Genomic DNA, 24088 nt, shown 5'->3' on the forward strand with positions numbered 1-24088 from the left:
ATATAACTATCAGGGTACAGGTAGGAGCCGGCGGCAGTGACTCCGGCCTCATAGTACTCGGCTATGCTACTAGTGATTTCAATATTCAGAAAACGCCGCCTTCATGTGCTCGATGTGCTGACTACACAGGATGAAAATAACAGGATCTGTCAACAACACCTCATGTCATCATAACAGCAAATGGATCCGGTTGCCAGAGTCAAGACAACAATCATTTACTAAATGAAAGTGGAAGCAGCGATCGGCTGATCATCAGGAGATCTCAAGGGGAATAGATTATCTATATCTTCTACTAATTAAAACCGGAGCTCAGCCTGCTGTACACAAGGGAAATGTTCGCACTTTTCTGTAGCATCTGTCTTTAAAGGGAATCTGTCAGCAGGTTTTTGCTATGTAATCTGATAGCAGTATGATGTAGGGAAAGAAAGTCTGATTCTAGGGTTTTGCCACTGGCTCAGTAGCTTGCTGCAATTTCAATCAGTGCATTATTAGCAGGGGATTATCACTAGAGGACTAGGTCTCATGTGGCGGCTAGTCCAGCTAATCTGTGTTACCTTGCCCTCACCACTGATTGGCAGCTTGCTACCAATATACAGTGTACACAGCAAGCTGCCAATCAGTGGTGAGGGCGGGGCTATGCACAGCTCAGGATTCCAAGTTCTGCTACATGTACAGCAAAGAAAACCTAAAACTACGTTTTCTGTAGAATTCTAAACTGTACAAAGCAGTCCAGTGACAACTCTGGAATCAGGCTCTCTGTCCCTATTAAATGCAGCTCCCAGATTACAAAACAAAAACCTGCTGACAGATTCCATTTAGCAAACAATCAAACTGTGAACTTGATAAATGTTACTGTTAATTACTAACACCGACAATTAAGCCCAGAGATCCCGGCTCAGGGGTTAGTTTGAGTGCACATTGGGTATGTGCCCATGGGAGCTCGCACCTGCGGATTTTGCCGCGGAAAACTTGCGGATTTATCTGGATTTTCTAGATAAATCCGCAGGTTCCAGCAAGTACAGACACTCACCATGTTATCCTATGGGACATGGGGAGTGTGTGTCAATGCTGCGGTATGTGCGGCTGCGGTATGTGCTGCGGATGTCCCGCAGCCGCACATAACTACATGTCAATTATTCCTGTGGATTTACCTGCGGAAATCCTGGCTCTCCACTCTGGAGATAGAGGCTGGGACTTCTGCAGGTAAGTCACATGAATGTCCACAGGTTTTCCGCAGCTATTTCACTGGAGTACCGCAGCTATGTATAGCTGCGGATTCCGGGGAGCTGATGCGGGAAACCTGGGAATGTATCTGCGGATATATCCGCAGGTGCAATCTCCCGTGGGCACATAGCCTTAGCGTCCCTGTAACGTGATCATGAGATGTCGGTGGGCTGCCATGACTGCCGGGGACCTACGGACAGTCCACATACTGGTCAAGCTGATTTTCCTGTGATTTTCAGCCATAAGCCGTGATTTTTACTCTACACAACAATAATGGAGCATTGCTGTACATAGAACAAAGCGATGCTCTGTGTCCTGTGCAGAGATCCCTGTGGGGGGAAGGGGTCAGCTGTGTCCATCAGTTATTGTCAATGGTGGATCCTGCATTATCGTCCTCCAGCTTTATACCAGAGGTGTTATCTTACACTTTATTTCCTTCCTGTGTTGATAATGAGACTGCTGAGAAGTGATCTCTGGGAAAAATCTATTGTTAAGGTCAATGGTCTCAGGAAACACAGGAAGATTTCAGGAGGCTCCGGAGGGAAATGTATTTTATGTCATAGAAAATCAGAAAAATGTTAACAATGAAAGCTACTTTACAAATAGGGAATTTTCTGATATTTTCCTGTTACGTTGTAATCCTCACCCAGCTATCTAAGTAATACTTGTGACCATCAATATATACCTCAAATACATATAATGCAGCGTGAAGGGGCTCGGAGAAGGTGGCAGTGAAGGTGTGTAAGTGTCTGATGGGATCACACAGCTCATAAAAGGACAGCTGCCCGGCCTCATAATCCAGACAGATCCTGAATCTATCACTGGAGATCTTGTCAGGTAACTGGATCTCTTTCCGGTCATGCATCACTGAAAACTGATTATCATATCTCCACAAACTCCAGGACTTGTTATTATCTCCAATTAGTGACTGAATTTCCTTCCTGTCTATACTGGGATAACACATCCCCACCATCCACCACCCTGACCCACTGCCCTCCACATCCCAGTAATGTCGTCCTGAGGTAAATGCCCTCCTGCTCATCACCTGATTACACTGGAATCTCTCTGCTGTTTCTGGACGATTCTGCTCCTCTTCTGCCCAAGTCACAGTTTTCAGGTCGTCTGATATAAGGACATAATTACCAGCTGAGTTTACATCCAGTAATATGTCTGCAGGATCCTCCACATAGATCCCGCTCCTTATACCTGTTATTACCTCACATAATGTGTGTAATGTGTGTGAGATCACAGCCACATCCAGGTCACCTCCATCATGGAGCTGTTTATCATGTCCCCCTGTGTCCTCATCACCTCCCTCCTCCTCAAAATCACACAAGTCCCCGGTGTCTGGTTCCTGTAAGACGGTCAGTGGATCAGTCATGTTACACAGCTCCTCAATGTGCCTCATCTTCCTGGACAGCTCGTCCTTCTTTATCTCCAGTTTATGGATCACAACAGACAATGACATTGATTTTTGTTTTTCCCTCATGGAGATCTCACTCAGGACCTTCTTCTCCAGGTTGTCCACCCGTCTCCTGATGTCTGTACACAGGGCAGTGACTCTCTTGGCTTCTCCAGCTGCTTTTTCTTGAGCTTTTCTCCGGCGCTTCTCCAGACTCCGGACTCTGTCCTCAGTCTCCTCTCTCTTTGTGATCAGTTTCTGGAGAACATTTCTCAGTTTCTTCTTCTTCTTCCCTGAGGCCTCATCCAGTGACTCCATTTTATGTCCATTATGTTTCCCAATCAAACTGCAGGACACACAGATACAAGCCGCGTCCTCAGTGCAGTAATATTCCAGGATCTTCTTATGGACAGAACATTTCCTTTTCTCCAGAGAAGTGCTGGGATCAGATAAGACGTGTTCTGGTGATTTGCTGTGAGCCCTCAGGTGTTTCTCACACAGAGAAGCTTCACAGTGTAGACAGGATCTAACAGCAGGTACAGGAGAGTCCACACAGTAAGTGCAGCAGATCCCGGTGATCTCTTGTTCTTGCTGAGAAATCAGGAATCGTTCTGCGACATTATGAAGATTTATGTTCCTCATCAGCGCCGGCCGCTCCTGAAACTCTCCTCTGCATTCAGGACAGGAATAAACTCCAGACCCGTCCTGTGTATCCAGCACACGATCAATACAGACCCGGCAGAAGTTGTGTCCACATCTCAGCATTACAGGATCCTTAAAAATAGATAAACAGATGGAGCAGAGCAGCTCTTCTCTCAGATCAGCAGACGCCATGGCTCATAGCTGAGGGAAGGAAGAAGCAAAACTGAATGTGTCTGATAATACTTAGCAATGTTGTAGTTACACCTATTCACTTAAAAGGGGTAGTTCACCCCTTTTCATTATGGGCCACATCGATATGTTTTCTCTCAAATACCTTGTGTTGCCAATAGTGCCTGTGAGTGGGCGCTATTGTAGTCCACTCACCCCCCATCATGTGACCCCTGGGATCCGGTGATGTCTCGTCAACTGAGGCCGGCCGCAGTTTCTATGAGTGACTGGGCTGTGGGCGTCGTTGCACCGCTCAACAAAGCCCAGCGTGACAGTCCAGTATCTCCCTGCTCCTTCACTGCAGAGCACACAAGCAGGAGCGATGCTGGGCTGTGACGAGCGGGGAAACGCCACCCACAGCCCAGTGACTCACAGAGACTGGGGCCGGCCGCGGTAGTGTCCGTGAACAGGAAGTTGACGTAACATCACCAGATCCCCGAGGTTAAAGAACCAGGCGGTCATGCGATGGGGAACAGCGGTCCGCAATAGAGCCGCTCACAGGCCAATGGAAGATATTTAAGATACACATTCTTTCTCAAGGTTATACCGATGTAGCAAAAAATCAAAATGGGTGAACTACTTATTTAACTCCTTAATAGGAATCTGCCACCAGTTGTTTAATATCCCTTGTGAGAGTAATGTGATGTAGGGGCAGAAACCCTGATTTCAGAGTTGTGTCACTTACTTCACTGGGTCCTGCATTTTTTATTCAAAACTGTTTTCTCTGTTGCACAGCTACAAGTTTTCTGAATGCTGAGCTCTGTATAACCCCACCCAGGCCACTGATTGGCAGCATTCTGACTACAATGTACATAAGCTGGAAGCTGCCACTCAGTGGTGGGTACAGAGAGAAAGAAGGAGCAAGAAAAGCACAATACGGTGATACCATAACACAATTGTGAATAGATAAGGGATGTATGCTCACCAGATTAAGTTGTATATCACACAAGAACTTTAGAGTATATCAGCTGCCGATGGTCACTCAAGATGATGGAGGAGAGTTGTAGGAAATATGCGTGACTTCTATCTCCGCTGCTGAAAGGTGAGACAAATGGGTGGGGAAAGAAACAACAAAAGCACTCCTTGGTTTCTTCAGTAGGGACCTTCGCAGCTGCAATAGAAACAACACCACTTACTTTAATGGGTCCTGCATTTTTATTCAAAACGGTTTTCTCTGATGCACAGCTTCATTACCAGTTTTCTGAATGCTGAGCTCTGTATAACCCCACCCAGACCACTGATTGGCAGCATTCTGTCTACAATGTGGATAAGCAGAAAGCTTAAAATAGGAAATATGCATGACTTCTACCTGTGCAGCTGGAAGGTAAGAAACAGGTGGGAAAAGACTAAACAAAAAGCACTCCTTGGTTTTATTCAGTAGTTCGCAGCTGCAATTGAAACAACACCACAGCTATGCAGCGCTGAGCTCCTTCAACATAGTCAGCATAAGTATGAGCTATAGCCGGCATAGGGAGAAGTGAGAAGCGAATATTTACAGGAGAAGGTTGCGGCTGTAGCTCAGGTTACATCTACCTGTTACATCACTGCAGAATAGACATTTACCTTAACCCTTTCAATACCTGACGGATTGAAATATGGTAAAAAGGATGCAGGAGACAAGATGATTCCTGAGATTTATTTCCTAAGCATCTCAAGGTATTCCAACCTCTTCATCAGGAAAATAAAAACCACAAAGGCGCAGGCATCTCAAAAAGGTTCACATTTCAAAAGGCGCCAAGGACAAGCACATGACATGTCAGATATCACTCTCAGTTTGATTCAAAAATAAAAATATGCAAAAAAAAATAAATAAAATAGATTTAACAAAACTTTTTACAATTATGCTGAAATGTCATGTATATAGACAATTTGGCATACATTTATATAGAAATATAAGCTTTATTTTGTGGACATAAAAGCATCTCAGATAAAATGAGTGTTTGGCTGTGATGTGTATAGAGCTTGTAATCTTGTGGGGATGTGATATATGAAGTGCTGTTAGTAAGAGGAGCTACAATGATGTTCGGATCGCAGGCTGAGAACGAAAGACGGGTGGACAGTCAGCAGCAGAGCATCAAAGGAAGAGAGGTTGGTCAATTACAAAGTGGAAAAAGTGGTCCACGTCATACACACTCGCCAGCACAGGCGCACTAGAATACTTTGATCTGCCCTGAGCAGGGCAGATCAAAGTGCGCCTGCGCATGACCTCAGTGCTGGCGAGTGTGTATGACGTGGACGCGTCATGCACACAGGCTTCAGAAGACGCAGGAGCAAGATGGCTGAGAGAGGAGGCGCCAGTCACCAGGCCGACCAGCACCGCAGCGACCAGTTTAGGTGAATATTATAAAGTGTTTTTATGTTCTCACAGCGGCCTGCGCTGTTACAATGCTGTATATAAGAGCCTGGTGGTGGTGGCCGCAGCTTATAGGCCATAAAACTGGTGACAGGTTCCCTTTAAATTTTTGTAAAAAATGAACTGAAAATTGGGGCGTGCAGTATTATTCGGCCCCTTTACTTTCAGTGCTTTCAGTGCAGCAAACTCACGCCAGAAGTTCATTGAGGATCTCTGATTGATCCAATGTTGTCCTAAATGACAGATGATAAATATAATCCACCTCTGTGTAATCTAGTCCCCGTATAAATACACCTGCTCTGTGATAGCATCATGAAGACCAAAGAACACAACAGGCAGGTCCGTGATACTGTTGTGGAGAAGTTTAAAGCTGGATTTGGTTGCAAAAAGATTTCCAAAACTTTAAACATCCCAATAAGCACTGTGCAAGCGATCATATTGAAATGGAAGGAGTATCATACCACTGCAACTCTACCAAGACTCTGCCTTACCTCAAAAATTCCATGTCAAACCAGAAGAAGACTGATCAGAGATGCAGCAAAGAGGCCCAGGATCACTCTGGATGAACTGCAGAGATCTACAGCTGAGGTGGGAGAGTTTGTCCATAGGGCAACAATCAGTCGTACACTGCACAAATCTGGCCTCTATGGAAGAGTGGCAAGAAGAAAGCCATTTCTCAAAGATATCCATAAAAAGTGTCATTTAAAGTTTGACACAAGCCACCTGGAGACACCAAACATGTGGAAGAAGGGGCTCTGGTCAGATGAAACCAAAATTGAACTTTTTGGACACAATACCAAACAATATGCTTGTCATAAAAGCAACACAGCTCATCACACCATCCCCACTGTCAAATATGGTGGTGGCAGCATCATGGTTTGGGTCTGCTTTGCTTCAGCAGGGACAGAGAAGATTGTTAAAATTGATGGGAAGATGGATGGAGACAAATACAGGACCATATTTAAAGCAAACCTGTTTGAGTCTGCAAAAGACCCGAGACTGGGACGGAGATTTGTCTTCCAACAAGACAATGATCCCAAACAAAGCAAAATCTACTATGGAATGGTTCACAAATAAACGTATCCAGGTGTTAGAATGGCCAAGTCACAGTCCAGACCTGAATCCAATCGAGAATCTGTGGCAAGAGCTGAAAACTGATGTTCACAAACGCTCTCCATCCAACCTCACTCAGCTCCAGCTGTTTACAAAGGAAGAATGGGCGAGAATTTCAGTCTCTCGATGTGCAAAACTGATAGAGACACATACCCGCCAGAGATAGAGACCATACCAGCTCTGTCCTCACCTATTGTACCATCACCCATTCCCTGTAGACTGTGAGCCCTCGCGGGCAGGGTCCTCTCTCCTCCTATACCAGTCTGTCTTGTACCGTTAATGATTGTTGTACGTATACCCTCTTTCACTTGTAAAGCGCCATGGAATAAATGGCGCTATAATAATAAATAATAATAATAATAATACCCCAAGCGACTTGTGCTGTAATCGCAAAAAAGGTGGCGCTACAAAGTATTAACGTAAAGAGGACGAATAATATTGCACGCCCCAATTTTCAGTTTTTTATTTTTTACAAAGTTTAAAATAAGCAATAAATATTCAACTTCACAATTGAGACCCACTTGTTGTTGATTCTTCACCATAAAATTTAAAATTTTTACCATTCTGTTTGAAGCCTGAAATGTGGGAAAAGGTTGAAAAATTCAAGGGGTGCGAATACTTTTGCAAGGCACTGTACCTCATGTAATAGCTCAAACTGCTTTTTTTTTTACTCAGGTGGCACCAATATTCGCTTCATAGATGGTCATTGCTACACACAATTAAGCTTCAGAAAGGTCTAGTGCACATTCAGCTCAGCGTTCACACAGAGCTGCTCGTGGTTCTGGGTGCATATTGCACCCGACAGGTTCACTTTAAACAAATGTGAACATCTCAAGCAGTACATCGCTCAAGATGAAGATTGTGAGACTCTTCTGTGTCGCCCAGGGCAATATCCCGGGCCGTATATTTACAGGGATACGGTGTCACGGGAGAATACTGGCCGTTGCCCCGTTCCGTGACCCTGGGGACGCTTTTTAATGGGGAGTATTTACAGGGGAGATTAAAGTCTTTGGTGTGACACCACCTGCGGATTGCAGTTAGGATGGTGGAACCACCGCTGATGGGTTGGTTATCCCTAGGGCTGGTGGTAATGGCAGCTGTGGTGGTAGGCCCTCTACAGGTAGGGCCGGGCCCTGGGGAATAGATACTGGAGACTTTTGCCGAAGAAGGGAAGCCACACTGTGGGGTGTAAGTTAACAGTTTTACTCACTCTGGACCCCTGGACGGCTGGTTCAGGTCCTTGTAGTTCGTTTGACGACTCAGTTGCTCTGTCCCCTGCAACCTCAGTGTGGTTGGGTCCCCGTAGCATGAAGTCTGTTGGAGTCCTGACTGTCTTTCGGCAGTCTCCTCGTACGTATGGTGGGCAATGCATTGTGGACCCTGTAGGGTTGGTCTGTGGTCCCGAACCTTGATCCGCTCGTTACTGCTGATACCCCCGGATCTGTGGGTCAGTGAAGGTCCCCTCACTGTGCAGGTATTTGCCAGGCCGCGTGATGCTGGCGCCTGACCTAAGGCCCTGTGCCCCGTCGGTGCTCTGGTTCCAGTGGTACTTGGGTGTACCTACCCTGGCAACTACTCTCCTGTACCCTCGGGTCACCATTACACGACCCAGCTTGAGGCACTTCCATTCACTTTCACTCTCCTGACTTGACTGACTGTCCCCTCCCACCAGGCTGTCTAGTCCCCTGGACTGGCTCCGCCCTCTGTGGTGTCTGACTAGCCAATTACCCCTGGTATGAGAGAGAGAGAGAGAGAGAGAGAGAGAGAGAGAGAGAGAGAGAGAGAGAGAGAGAGAGAGAGAGAGTATTACTGGCACTGGTGTGAAAGGCCCTGCAGTCTAATGAGGATGCAGTACCTAGCAGTGCCCTGAGTAGTTCAGAAGCGCTACATTTCCTGCACGGGGCAAAAAAAAAAAAAAGATTGAAATCTGAATTCCCGAATGTTGAAATTGCACTCAGATAGTTCATGTGCTTGACGGAGACCAACTCTACTGGAGAGCTTACTTTTTCAAAACAAACTTCTAAAAAAATCTGCTTCGTAATCACCGTTTCCACTGGCTTCCCTCATGTGCATGGAGAGTGACATCCTGAAGACCATTGAATTCAATCCAATAAGAAAGAAATTCTCTGAAAACAAAATCCATACCTCCATAGTGTACCATATAATGTGTGTGACTTACTGAGGATTATTGTGTTTTTCGAGCCTTGTGTATTGTTCAGATGTTTATCATGTTGATCACTTGATTGTTTTCAATGTGTTCACACCAGTTTTGTTGACGTGCCAATAAAATAAATATATGTTTAATATTATCGCCATTTACCTTATATTCTTGTAAGTGGTTGTCGTAGAGGCCCCAGCACACTGGTTTGCCCAGGGGCCCAAAATGCTGTTAAAGGAACCTGTCACATGTTTTTTGCTTTATAAGCTGCGGCCACCACGACTGGGATCTTATATACAGTATTATAACATGCTACAGTTAGGTCCAGAAATATTTGGACAGTGACACAATTTTCGCGAGTTGGGCTCTGCATGCCACCACATTGGATTTGAAATGAAACCTCTACAACAGAATTCAAGTGCAGATTGTAACGTTTAATTTGAAGGTTTGAACAAAAATATCTGATAGAAATTGTAGGAATTGTACACATTTCTTTACAAACACTCCACATTTTAGGAGGTCAAAAGTAATTGGACAAATAAACCAAACCCAAACAAAATATTTTTATTTTCAATATTTTGTTGCGAATCCTTTGGAGGCAATCACTGCCTTAAGTCTGGAACCCATGTACATCACCAAACGCTGGGTTTCCTGCTTCTTAATGCTTTGCCAGGCCTTTAGGGTATGTGCGCACGTAGCTTTTTACCTGCTTTTTTGCTGCTTTTTCTTCTGCGCTGTTTAATGCCAAAATGGATGTGTTCTTCTATTCAAGCAAAGTCTATGGGAATTTGGGTTTCTTGTTCACACTATGTTGTTCAAAATGCTGCCTTTTTGTGGCAGAACTTTGGTCAAAAACTCAGCTTTGCAGTGCAAAACCCAAATGGCAAAAACAATTGACATGTTGCTTCTTTGAAAAGCTGAGTTTTTGACCAAAGTTCTGCCACAAAAAGGCAGCATTTTGAACAACATAGTGTGAACAAGAAACCCAAATTCCCATAGACTTTGCTTGAATAGAAGAACACATCCATTTTGGCATTAAACAGCGCAGAAGAAAAAGCAGCAAAAAAAGCAGGTAAAAAGCAGGTAAAAAGCAACGTGCGCACATACCCTTACAGCCGCAGCCTTCAGGTCTTGCTTGTTTGTGGGTCTTTCCGTCTTAAGTCTAGATTTGAGCAAGTGAAATGCATGCTCAATTGGGTTAAGATCTGGTGATTGACTTGGCCATTGCAGAATGTTCCACTTTTTTGCACTCATGAACTCCTGGGTAGCATTGGCTGTATGCTTGGGGTCATTGTCCATCTGTACTATGAAGCGCCGTTCAATCAACTTTGCGGCATTTGGCTGAATCTGGGCTGAAAGTATATCCCGGTACACTTCAGAATTCATCCAGCTACTCTTGTCTGCTGTTATGTCATCAATAAACACAAGTGACCCAGTGCCATTGAAAGCCATGCATGCCCATGCCATCACGTTGCCTCCATGTTTTACAGAGGATGTGGTGTGTCTTGGATCATGTGCCGTTCCCTTTCTTCTCCAAACTTTTTTCTTCCCATCATTCTGGTACAGGTTGATCTTGGTCTCATCTGTCCATAGAATACTTTTCCAGAACTGAGCTGGCTTCATGAGGTGTTTTTCAGCAAATTTAACTCTGGCCTGTCTATTTTTGGAATTGATGAATGGTTTGCATCTAGATGTGAACCCTTTGTATTTACTTTCATGGAGTCTTCTCTTTACTGTTGACTTAGAGACAGATACACCTACTTCACTGAGAGTGTTCTGGACTTCAGTTGATGTTGTGAACGGGTTCTTCTTCACCAAAGAAAGTATGCGGCGATCATCCACCACTGTTGTCATCCGTGGACGCCCAGGCCTTTTTGAGTTCCCAAGCTCACCAGTCAATTCCTTTTTTCTCAGAATGTACCCGACTGTTGATTTTGCTACTCCAAGCATGTCTGCTATCTCTCTGATGGATTTTTCTTTTTTTTCAGCCTCAGGATGTTCTGCTTCACCTCAATTGAGAGTTCCTTAGACCGCATGTTGTCTGGTCACAGCAACAGCTTCTAAATGCAAAACCACACACCTGTAATCAACCCCAGACCTTTTAACTACTTCATTGATTACAGGTTAACGAGGGAGACGCCTTCAGAGTTAATTGCAGCCCCTAGAGTCCCTTGTCCAATTACTTTTGGTCCCTTGAAAAAGTAACTGTATATATATAAGAGCCCAGACCACTGTGTAGAACATAAAAAACACTTTATAATACTCACCTAAACCGGTCGTTATGGTGGATGTGGATGAAATGGGCATCTTTGTCCTCCGGTGCCGGCGCCTCCTCTTTCGGCCATCTTCATCCTCCTTCTGAAGCCTGTGTGCATGACGCGTCTACTTCATACAGACTCGCCGGTCCCACGCATGCGCACTACAATACTTTATCTGTCCTGCTCAGGCCCTGAATGCCGGTGAGACTGTATGACGTCGGACACGTCATGCACTGCGGCTTCAGAAGATGGAGGACAAAGATGGCTGAAAGAGGAGGCGTCGGCACTGGAGGACGAAGACACCCATTTGACGTATAAGTACAGGGTAGAGCTGGGCTCAACTGCGGGTATGGGGGAGGTGCTTAAGGGAAAAGAGCGTTACACTTTTTGCATTACCCTGTTGTTATTGATTGTGTGCTTGGTATTTGTTAAACAGATTTGACGTATATCCACCGCTGCGACCAGTTTAGGCGAGTATTATAAAGTGATTTTTATGTCCTACACAGCGGCGTGGGCTCTTATGTACAACATATTAGAATATTGTATATAAGAGCCCACTGGTAGTGGCCGCAGTTTATAGGCTAAAAAACTGGTGACAGGTTCCCTTTAAGATGACCCTGGTCTGGAGACTTGTGGCCAGTCTGTACATCACAACCCATTCTCAGATTGTGAGACATGGATGAATGAGGCCGGCCTCACAGAGGTCACCTCACACCTCCGCCGTTTCTCTCAACTGTGTTATCTAAGGGGTTTAAATTCCAGTTACTTCGCTATCTCCATTCCCGGCCTTTGCAGCAGAGTATCTGCTCTATTTTATAGAGGACACCAACTGCTTAGGTGAAAGCACAACATCTCTGGAGAACGTGTAGGGTGGCACGAGGTGGTAGGGGCGGATGAGGGACTGACTCCAGACGCCCCCGCACACTACATGAAAACCGTGGCTCTGGCTGGGTGCGTGGACTTGTGTGGTGTAGGTCATGCCTCTTAGCAGACCGCATGTCACCATTGCCTTTGGCAGGCCAGGACCAGACAGCAGTGTAGACTGACACCGAGATCACCAGTCCTTATTAAACAAGTCTTTTACTGAACAGTTTCCACAGTTCTTTCGGCATTACATCACATGTGAGCAGGGGCTGGCTGCCAAATTTTGGCCGGGGGGTCAAGCACACAGCAGCAGCCCATGAGCAGCGGCCCATCCTTGTTGTATTTACCTCCGGCTGCTTCATGTAGGGAGTAGAGGTAACAAGTTTTTTGAAAAGATAAAAGCCGAAGTAATGATGATATAGTTGTGGTCAAATGCCGACTAAATTCTCATCCACGTCTATCAGTGTCCTACTGAGAGAAGTGTCCGGGACTCTACTCAACACGTGACCATAACTGTGCAAAATGCATACATCTGATCACTACACTGGGAATACAGGGGAATCCTGACAGTGTGCACAGCGCTCTATCTCACCATTCAGCAGTCACATAGGGACTACAGAAATCTGTCTAGAGCTCGGAAAACAGTGTTGGAAAAAAAATGTTGCCTGGAAATTGCATGTTGTCCACAGAGTTGATTCATATATACTCGCCTCCATTATAAAACAGACAAAACAGTCCACCTAAAGAAGCCTCATATTGACTTTTTTCCTCTTTCTCTGTGTTAATGTCAGTGCAATGTACGGTCAAGTGTGTTAGTATACTCACCTGCAGCGACCTTCTCCTGTGTGCGGCACCACTCTGCTCCTCTTCTCAGTGACGTCACCGCTCTGCAGACTCTCCTGGTTGCACTGAGATCTGCTGCTCTTCTCAGTGACGTCACCGCTCTGCAGACTCTCCTGGTAGCACTGAGATCTGCTCCTCTTCTCAGTGACGTCACCGCTCTGCAGACTCTCCTGGTAGCACTGAGATCTGCTGCTCTTCTCAGTGACGTCACCGCTCTGCAGACTCTCCTGGTAGCACTGAGATCTGCTCCTCTTCTCAGTGACGTCACTGCTCTGCAGACTCTCCTGGTAGCACTGAGATCTGCTGCTCTTCTCAGTGATGTCACCGCTCTGCAGACTCATCTGGTAGCACGGAGGAGATCTGCTGCTCTTCTCAGTGACGTCACCGCTCTGCAGACTCATCTGGTAGCACGGAGATCTGCTGCTCTTCTCAGTGACGTCACCGCTCTGCAGACTCTCTGGGTCACGCTGCGCTCTGCGTGACCTAGAAGAGGCTTTTACAAAGTAAGTCTATGGAATGAGGTTCCATAGACTTACATTGTAAGAGAGACGTCCAGGTCAAAGCATAGACCTAAGGAGTCTGACAAGCGGTAACATCACTCAGAAGAGGGGCAGAGCGGTGCTGGATACCGGAGAAGGCGCTAGGTGAATATAACAACACACTCGCACTGCAGAGCACGAACATTTACACAGAATTTGGGGGGAAAGTTCATTGGACACGTCTTCAAAGCAGAATATAAGCGACATCTTGTTATATCCTTTCTTTGTAGTAGACCTGGTTATAGAAATATGGAGAAAGGATAATATGTGACTGGTATATGATGTACCAGAGACATATTATCCTGCACTGTATATACATCTGATGTCTGTGCACATAGTATATTACATACAGTATAGAGGACAATATGTGACTGGTATATGATAAGTTATGAGTACAGATATCAGATGGTATATACTGGATAATATGTGAGTTATTATACTATTACAGTCATTATACCATTCACATTTACCCTGTATATAACGTTAGATGTTACATACAGTATACAGGATAATATGTGACTGGTATAAGTACAGAATATCGGATATTATACCAGTTACATATTATCCTGTATATGACATCTGATGCCTGTACATAGTATATTACATCCAGTATACGGGAGAATATGTGACTGGTGTATGATATACTGTGAGTACAGACAGTTATTGTAAGAGCCACATGTGAATGGCGCTTCAGAGCGTATGATCAACTACAGCTCCACATACATGGCGCTATTCAGAATATACAAAATAATAAACCAATAATGACCCTGAGAAGTGCGAAGTACAATGTCTCCTCTCTGATAATAGGACAGGAGAAAGGGTACTGTGCAGTGTATATACCGCATATACATACACACACAGCCAGGCCTCATATATATATATAAAAAAAAAAATACAACATAGAATGGTCAAGATTCTAGAATTCAGGTACAGAGAAGAAGTGGCAGCTCACTCCGATAATTGCCAAAGATTTTTTTATTGTGTGGTTGCAGACATAGTTACATGAATAACGGGGAGGTGCGGGGACGGCTGCCACTTCTCTGTACCTGAATCATATATATATACACACACACACACGCATCATATATATATACACACACACACACACACACACACAGCCAGGCCTCATAATATATATACACACACATGCGCGCACAGCCAGGCCTCATAATATATATACACACACATGCGCGCACAGCCAGGCCTCATAATATATACACACACACATGCACGCACGCACAGCCAGGCCTCATATATATATACACACACACACATGCACGCACAGCCAGGCCTTACCCTCAAACACGTGTCTGCACAAGCAATGGCGCCAGCCTCAGAGGAGCAGGAACAGGAAGTCAGGAGGCGGCTCTTCGCAGTGAAGTTCCGGCAGATCAGCCCTGCATGACCCTGGCCCCGCCCCCAGGTCTGCTCCGGGAGTGGCTGAGTGCGGCTTCTGTAGAGCAGTGAGTGCAGCTGCCGCCTCCTGTGTCTGCAGACAGGAGCTTCAGGCCGGGAGCAGCCGCTCACACCAATGACACAGATGGCCGATACTACAGCTCATACACCGGCCGCAGGGCAGCTCCCTTGCAGCGGTGGCCGCTTCCCCCCGCAGCAATGGCCGCTTCTCCCGCAGCAATGGCCGCTCCCCCCCTGCAGCGATGGCCGCTCCCCCCTGCAGCGATGGCCGCTTCCCCCTGCAGCGATGGCCGCTCCCCCCTGCAGCGATGGCCGCTCCCCCCTGCAGCGATGGCCGCTCCCCCCTGCAGCGATGGCCGCTTCCCCCTGCAGCGATGGCCGCTTCCCCCCGCAGCGATGGCCGCTTCTCCCGCAGCGATGGCCGCTTCCCCCTGCAGCGATGGCCGCTTCCCCCTGCAGCGATGGCAGCTCCCCCCTGCAGCGATGGCCGCTTCCCCCTGCAGCCATGGCCGCTTCCCCCTGCAGCCATGGCCGCTCCCCCCGCAGCCATGGCCGCTTCCCCCTGCAGCAATGGCCGCTCCCCCCTGCAGCCATGGCCGCTCCCCCCTGCAGCCATGGCCGCTCCCCCCTGCAGCAATGGCCGCTCCCCCCCTGCAGCGGTGGCCGCTTCCCCCTGCATGTGGATAGTGGCACGTGGCTGGAGCACAGGTTCATGGGGACAGTGCAGCCTCGGTTGTTCCCGGTCTCTGTGAGCTCCGGCATAACCCTGCTCCACACAATGGCCCCGGCTCTGACAGTCCCTCTCCACTCAGGAGCTCCATGTCTCCTTCCTCACAGAGCAGGGGCTGCAGGGGTCGCACATAAGGCAGGAGGGGGCATCAGGCCACTGTCAGGGGCAGGGCTCTGCTCCCATAGCTTTGGGTTGGTTTGGCCATGGTCTATGTGAGCAGCATTGCTGTGCTCGGGCTGTGCCTCAGTTATTCCCCATATTGTCTCCACACGTGTTTTATTGCTGAGACTCCTGATCTGTGTCACACATTGCTGTGCTGTATCTGCCCTCACTGGTCTCCTGCAGTGTGCTGCCATCTAGTGTCCTGTCCTTTGCATTACACCCTATATTTTATTCTGGTTTTCACAATAAAGATTATATGTTTTATCTCTTATTTTGTTCTATCTTCTGTGAATTGGTCTTAGTTTTGCTAAACTTGAAGCAATTACACCCATAGTTATTTCTGAGCAGGGGGTGGTGGGATTATATTGTGATACCTGGACATCTTTTTACTTTAAACCCCTTTACTCACTGTAATTTGTTTGTTTTTTTTTGCTTGTTTTTTTAAGGAAAATGGGGCCCGAAGGTGGCGTGTGCAGATGAGATCCTGGCTTGTCATTGAGCTGATATCGCAATCTGCTCATGCGCTGACTCTAGGAGCCATTTTTTTGAAGCCTCCAACACCGAAAGTTTCTGGATGCTTCCTGCCTCACAACGCTCGCAGCCAGCATCGGTTACCCCCTCCGCACCACCCACAGCATCGCCCTGCTCTACCACCGCCCCTGCCTCCTGTGACCCCGCTCCACCACCGCCCCTGCCTCCTGTGACCCCGCTCCGCCCCTGCCTCCTGTGACCCCGCTCCGCCACCGCCCCTGCCTCCTGTGACCCCGCTCCGCCACCGCCCCTGCCTCCTGTGACCCCCGCTCCGCCACCGCCCCTGCCTCCTGTGACCCCCGCTCCGCCACCGCCCCTGCCTCCTGTGACCCCCGCTCCGCCACCGCCCCTGTGACCCCGCTCCGCCCCTGCCTCCTGTGACCCCTCTCCGCCCCTGCCTCCTGTGACCCCGCTCCGCCACCGCCCCTGCCTCCTGTGACCCCGCTCCGCCACCGCCTCCTGTGACCCCGCTCCGCCACCGCCCCTGCCTCCTGTGACCCCGCTCCGCCACCACCCCTGCCTCCTGTGACCCCGCTCCGCCCCTGCCTCCTGTGACCCCGCTCCGCCACTGCTGATACCCCTCCCCAGTAAGAAACCACCGAATTGTAAGACGGACCCACCCCCCTCCCTCTCTTGTCTAAATCTACCGTATTTATCTAATTAATATCTATTTAATTATTAATATCTAATTTTATCTTGTGATGCATCTTATAATCCAGTTTATCTTATAAACTGCAAAATACGGTGTGTGTATATATATATATATATATATAGATAGATAGATAGATATACCCCATACAGTATATTAATAAAAGTGGACTTTTAACAGACATGAAGGGGTTAAAATACTGAAATAAATAAAGTAGTGAAATTAATCAATTTCTGAAAGTGCCGCCCACTGAAATCCGCATGTCGAAGGCTTCTGTCTACCTGGTGGTTGCCCATGGATACGTCCTGTAGTTCCTTCATGACAGGTCGCACATGCTCAGTAGACACCTGCTGTTCTTCTATAGTGGTCATCCTCTTCTCACTTTGCAGTGATAGTGCGCACATTTCACTGTACAGAATCAATACGGACACTGTGCGCCCGCTCCTGTCACACACACAACAGTATCCTCTCATAAAGTGCCGTAAAGCCGAACGAGCACAGACATACCAGCAACTAAACCACTAATGGTTTTTCCTCATATAAAGCATGAATATTTATGTTAATATTTGTGTTAATGGCTGCCTCCTGCCTATACATACAATATAAACACAACTGGGCCTTCTGTCTGAAAGAGAAACTGTCTCTGTTGCCCATAGCGACCAATCAGAGCTCAGATTTAATGTTTTAAACCGCTCTGGTAAAATGAAACCTGCGCTGTGATTGGTTGCTATGGGTAGCAAAGCGATAGGAGAGGACACAGGGGAGAATATCTAAAACAGAGAATTGTAGCATGGAGGGCGGTCGGACTATACACAGAACCTCCTATCACAAAGCAATGGAGGAGCGGCTAATATAGCTTTACACGGATGAGAGCAGTGAGTCTGGAGAAGAAGCCGGGGCTTGTGGGAAATGTAGTTTATAGAGGTCACATGGCCACCAGTGAAGGACCGCCCACTTCACACTGAGCACAGAAACATGTATGGAGGATATGGGGCCAGAAAAATACAGTGTGTATATATATATATATATATATATATATATATATCCACAATGAAGAGATGAAAGGTCGCACTCCAAAGGTCGAATAAAATATTTTTCTTTTTATTCCACGATCACATCAGGGTACAGGTAGTGAGGGAGGGTGAGGGTGTGCCACGTCGGACGACGGCAGCCGTTTCGCAAGTAACCTTGCTTCTACGGGTCCAGTGCATGCAAAGGTGCTGCATCCACCCTTAAATAACAGGTGAATTGGGTGCAGCATCCCTGCGTGAATGAAGTGCAAATTAAAAACATATACCAGCTGCACATATATCAAATTCACATAGAAACTTATTACATATCAATTCCAAAATGGATTATAAATAATCGTAACATACATGGGTATAGTTAGAGTAAAAAATTAGATATAGTGTTCATTATAGTTTAACCAGAGACATCTCAGAAAACACTATAAAAAACAGGCTTATAGGAGAAGAAAAAAAAAAAAAACAAAACACCAGCATTATAAGAACACTGACAAATCATTTTTGTCGTTCAGGCCAAGGGGACCGAGAGCATTTAAGTCTATAATCAATCTCGATTCCTTTCTAAGTAAAGAACGGTGCATATCACCTCCTGTGGGACAGGGATTAATTTTTATTACGCCTGCAAATTTTAAAAGGCGTGGATTACCACTATGATGTTCCTGCATATGGGCAATTAAACGTGGAGAACCTATCCCGGAGGTTATAGACTTAAAATGCTCCCTAAATCGAACATATAAAGGCCGAATTGTTTTACCTATATAATATTTTTGACAGGGGCAAAAAATAACATATACCAGATAATTAGACTTACATGTGATAAGATCTTTTATTTTGAATAGCTCAGTACCAATTTTTAAAGTGTCTCCTGTACAATGATATTCACAAAAGGGGCAGCCGCCGCACCTATGGTTTCCTTTGATTTTATTTCGGTCTAGCCACGTACCTAGTTTGGGTGTAGTAATACGATTATTTATCAGAACATCTCCTATGTTTTTGCATCGCCTATATGAAATCAAAGGACCCTCATTTGTCATTTCACAGAGATCCTTGTCTTTATTAATTAAATGCCAGTGTTTTTTGATGCTTGATTTTATTGCATCATACATGGAATTAAATTTAAAATTAAAAACGCATCTATTTGAACTTTCGATTTTTGTTTTTTTCGAAATGGCATTTACATTTTTATTCTTATTTCCACTTTTATTTTTGTATTCTTTATTTTTATTTTTATCATTTGGATCATAATTTAGGGATTTTTCGAGGGCAGAATTGATAACTGATATGGGATATCCTCATTCTAATAGACGTTTTTTCAAGTCTGATGCTTGATGCAGAAAGGTTTCAGAATTATTGTGTACTCTTTTTAGCCGCAAAAATTGTCCATATGGAAGGGCTCTCTTTGTATGGGAGGGGTGCGCACTATTAAAATGAAGCAGAGTATTCACTGCAGTTGGTTTTCTATATACTTGTCTGTCAATAATACCATCCGATATACTGAGTGTGACATCTAAAAAATCCAATTTTTGGTCCCCAAAAGTATGTGTAAAGTACATGTTGTAGGAATTATCATTATTTAGATATGACACAAAATTTTCAAAATCCTGCGCAGAACCGTCCCATACAAGGAAGCCATCATCCATATATCTGGCATATTTTTTTATATGTTTCAGATATGGATTTTTAGGACTGTAGATAAAGTCTTCCTCAAATGCTGCCAAAAAGAGATTTGCGAAAGTACATGCGGCGGGGGTACCCATCGCGGTACCCCCGCATTGCAAGTACCACTGATCGTCAAATTTAAATGCGTTATGATGCAAAATAAAGCTTAAGGCTTCTGTGATGAAGTCTACTAAGATTGGATTCTGATCGAAATTCAGCAAAACTCTCTTAATGGTCTGTACACCCTGATCCTGTGGGATACGGGTGTACAGACTCTCAATATCCTAGAATGGCTACTTAAACCACTACTGACCCGCATCCCCTCATTCTTAAAAGATACGGGAGATCTAATTAAAATGCTTGATAATTTTCAATGGCAGAAAGGTTTCTCTCTTGCCGCTTTGGATATTGAGAGTCTGTACACCCGTATCCCACAGGATCAGGGTGTACAGACCATTAAGAGAGTTTTGCTGAATTTCGATCAGAATCCAATCTTAGTAGACTTCATCACAGAAGCCTTAAGCTTTATTTTGCATCATAACGCATTTAAATTTGACGATCAGTGGTACTTGCAATGCGGGGGTACCGCGATGGGTACCCCCGCCGCATGTACTTTCGCAAATCTCTTTTTGGCAGCATTTGAGGAAGACTTTATCTACAGTCCTAAAAATCCATATCTGAAACATATAAAAAAATATGCCAGATATATGGATGATGGCTTCCTTGTATGGGACGGTTCTGCGCAGGATTTTGAAAATTTTGTGTCATATCTAAATAATGATAATTCCTACAACATGTACTTTACACATACTTTTGGGGACCAAAAATTGGATTTTTTAGATGTCACACTCAGTATATCGGATGGTATTATTGACAGACAAGTATATAGAAAACCAACTGCAGTGAATACTCTGCTTCATTTTAATAGTGCGCACCCCTCCCATACAAAGAGAGCCCTTCCATATGGACAATTTTTGCGGCTAAAAAGAGTACACAATAATTCTGAAACCTTTCTGCATCAAGCATCAGACTTGAAAAAACGTCTATTAGAACGAGGATATCCCATATCAGTTATCAATTCTGCCCTCGAAAAATCCCTAAATTATGATCCAAATGATAAAAATAAAAATAAAGAATACAAAAATAAAAGTGGAAATAAGAATAAAAATGTAAATGCCATTTCGAAAAAAACAAAAATCGAAAGTTCAAATAGATGCGTTTTTAATTTTAAATTTAATTCCATGTATGATGCAATAAAATCAAGCATCAAAAAACACTGGCATTTAATTAATAAAGACAAGGATCTCTGTGAAATGACAAATGAGGGTCCTTTGATTTCATATAGGCGATGCAAAAACATAGGAGATGTTCTGATAAATAATCGTATTACTACACCCAAACTAGGTACGTGGCTAGACCGAAATAAAATCAAAGGAAACCATAGGTGCGGCGGCTGCCCCTTTTGTGAATATCATTGTACAGGAGACACTTTAAAAATTGGTACTGAGCTATTCAAAATAAAAGATCTTATCACATGTAAGTCTAATTATCTGGTATATGTTATTTTTTGCCCCTGTCAAAAATATTATATAGGTAAAACAATTCGGCCTTTATATGTTCGATTTAGGGAGCATTTTAAGTCTATAACCTCCGGGATAGGTTCTCCACGTTTAATTGCCCATATGCAAGAACATCATAGTGGTAATCCACGCCTTTTAAAATTTGCAGGCGTAATAAAAATTAATCCCTGTCCCACAGGAGGTGATATGCACCGTTCTTTACTTAGAAAGGAATCGAGATTGATTATAGACTTAAATGCTCTCGGTCCCCTTGGCCTGAACGACAAAAATGATTTGTCAGTGTTCTTATAATGCTGGTGTTTTTTGTTTTTTTTTTTTCTTCTCCTATAAGCCTGTTTTTTATAGTGTTTTCTGAGATGTCTCTGGTTAAACTATAATGAACACTATATCTAATTTTTTACTCTAACTATACCCATGTATGTTACGATTATTTATAATCCATTTTGGAATTGATATGTAATAAGTTTCTATGTGAATTTGATATATGTGCAGCTGGTATATGTTTTTAATTTGCACTTCATTCACGCAGGGATGCTGCACCCAATTCACCTGTTATTTAAGGGTGGATGCAGCACCTTTGCATGCACTGGACCCGTAGAAGCAAGGTTACTTGCGAAACGGCTGCCGTCGTCCGACGTGGCACACCCTCATCCTCCCTCACTACCTGTACCCTGATGTGATCGTGGAATAAAAAGAAAAATATTTTATTCGACCTTTGGAGTGCGACCTTTCATCTCTTCATTGTGGATCTTATATCGCCTTTGCTTTGGGACACGCACCCAGGTCTCCACCTGCCTGAAAGCACAGTTTTGTCAGCCATACAGGGATCGGCGGTGCCCGGTATCCTCCACTCAGCTTTATATATATATATATATATACACCCCATACAGGGTATTAATAAAAAATGAACTTTTAACAGACATGAAGGGGTTAAAATACTGAAATAAATAAAGTAATAAAATGAATCAAATTCCAAAAGTGCCGCCCACTGAAATCCGCATGTCGGGGGATTCTGTCTACCTGGTTGCCCATGGATACGTTTTGTAGTTCCTTCATGACAGGTCGCACATGCTCAGTAGACACCTGCTGTTCTTCTATAGTGGTCATCCTCTTCTCACTTTGCAGTGATAGTGCGCCCGTTTCACTACATAGAGTCAACACTGACACTGTGCACCCGCTCCTGTCACACACACAATAGTATCCTCTCAGAAAGCACCGTAAAGCGGAACGAGCACAAACATACCAGCAACTAAACCAGTAATGTTTTTTTCCTCATATAAAGCATGAATATTTATGTTGATATTTGTTATAATGGCCGCCTCCTGCCTATACATACAATATAAACACAACTGGACCTTCATCCACACTGTCTGAAAGAGAAACTGTCTGTTGCCCATAGCGACCAATCAGAGCTCAGATTTAATGTTTTAAACAGCTCTGGTAAAATGAAACCTGCGCTGTGATTGGTTGCTATGGGAAACAGAGATAGGAGAGGACACATAAGGGAAAATATCTAATACACATACAGAATTGTAGGATGGAGGGCGGTTGAACTATACACAGAACCTCCTATCACTACTCCTATCACAAAGCAATGGAGGAGCAGCTAAGGCTAGTTTCACACTACGTCTTTTTAACATCCGCTGAAAACGTTTTTTTAGCGGAAGTACGGATCCTGCTTTTACAGCAAATAACGTATGCAAACGCATATGTTATTTTGCAGGATCCTGCACTGGATGTTTAGGGGCGGGCATTGGAGTCATGTGATCGGGAGTGAGGGGAACTAGACTGGGAGGAGGCTTCTGACAGCTGCAGACGCTGGTAACCAAGGTAAACATCGGCCTTGGATACCCGATATTTATCTTGGTTATGAGTGTCTGCAGCTGCTAGGAGCAGGGCTGCCTGCACGCGTAACCAACGTAAACATCGGGTAACTAAGAGAAGTGGTTACGCGATATTTACCTTGGTTACGAGTGTCCGCAGCTCTCAGGTGGGAGAGAGAGGGAGGGAGGAAGGGGGAAAGACAGATAGAGAGAGAGAGGGTGAGGGAGGGAGTAGAGAGATAGACAGATCACGCGAGACTGGTTCTGGGCATGCTCAGTACTTTCTGGGCATGCTCAGTACAAAAGCAGGATTCTGTCTATCAGCATGCCAGCGTTCACCTGCGTTTGCGTGTGTTATAGTCAGGATCCAGCAATTTGCAGTATTTGGACGGAGCTCAAAAACGCTACAAGTAGCGTTTTTGAAACATGTTAAAAAACTGCAAGTCACTGGATCCTCACTATAACGCACGCAAACGCAGGTGAACGGATGTTAACGCGAGTCCATTGCAAATGCATTGAAATGAAAACGCATTTGCACTGGATCCGCTTGTCCGCTAAAATAACGTTAAGGACGGATGTTAAAAAGACGTAGTGTGAAACCAGCCTTATACAGCTTTACAGGGATGAGAGCAGTGAGTCTGGAGAAGAAGCCGAGGCTTGTGGGAAATGTAGTTTATAGAGGTCACATGACCACCAGTGAAGGACCGCCCACTTCACACTGAGCACAGAAACATGTATGGAGGAGATGGAGCCAGAAAAATGTAAGGAATGAAGCAGTGAGGATCTGGAGATATGGCCGGGCTACTATAGAGGAGAAAGAAATAGATTCAGGGGTAAACTTTTTAATTTGCAAATCTTGAAGACTGTGTTCTCACACACTCATAATAAA

The 24088-nt window shown here is 45.0% G+C and overlaps 1 protein-coding gene across 2 annotated transcripts; it reads right to left on the reverse strand.

The window, feature by feature from the left end:
* Positions 1 to 1800: 1800 nt before the first annotated feature.
* LOC142301099 (E3 ubiquitin/ISG15 ligase TRIM25-like) lies at positions 1801 to 17695 on the reverse strand. 2 transcript variants are annotated; one of them, XM_075342119.1, is made up of 3 exons: positions 17620 to 17695; positions 4422 to 4607; positions 1801 to 3469 (listed from the first exon to the last, which is right to left on the reverse strand). In XM_075342119.1, the coding sequence occupies exon 3, from the start codon at positions 3458 to 3460 to the stop codon at positions 1853 to 1855; it is 1608 nt and encodes a 535-aa protein (XP_075198234.1). In that variant the 5' UTR covers positions 3461 to 3469; positions 4422 to 4607; positions 17620 to 17695; the 3' UTR covers positions 1801 to 1852. The 2 variants fall into 2 exon arrangements, with proteins under 2 accessions (XP_075198234.1, XP_075198233.1); XM_075342118.1 differs by lacking the exon at positions 17620 to 17695 and adding an exon at positions 14921 to 15121.
* Positions 17696 to 24088: the final 6393 nt, after the last annotated feature.

The sequence above is a fragment of the Anomaloglossus baeobatrachus genome, chromosome 4, assembly GCF_048569485.1.
Source record: "Anomaloglossus baeobatrachus isolate aAnoBae1 chromosome 4, aAnoBae1.hap1, whole genome shotgun sequence".
Lineage (NCBI taxonomy): Eukaryota > Metazoa > Chordata > Amphibia > Anura > Aromobatidae > Anomaloglossus > Anomaloglossus baeobatrachus.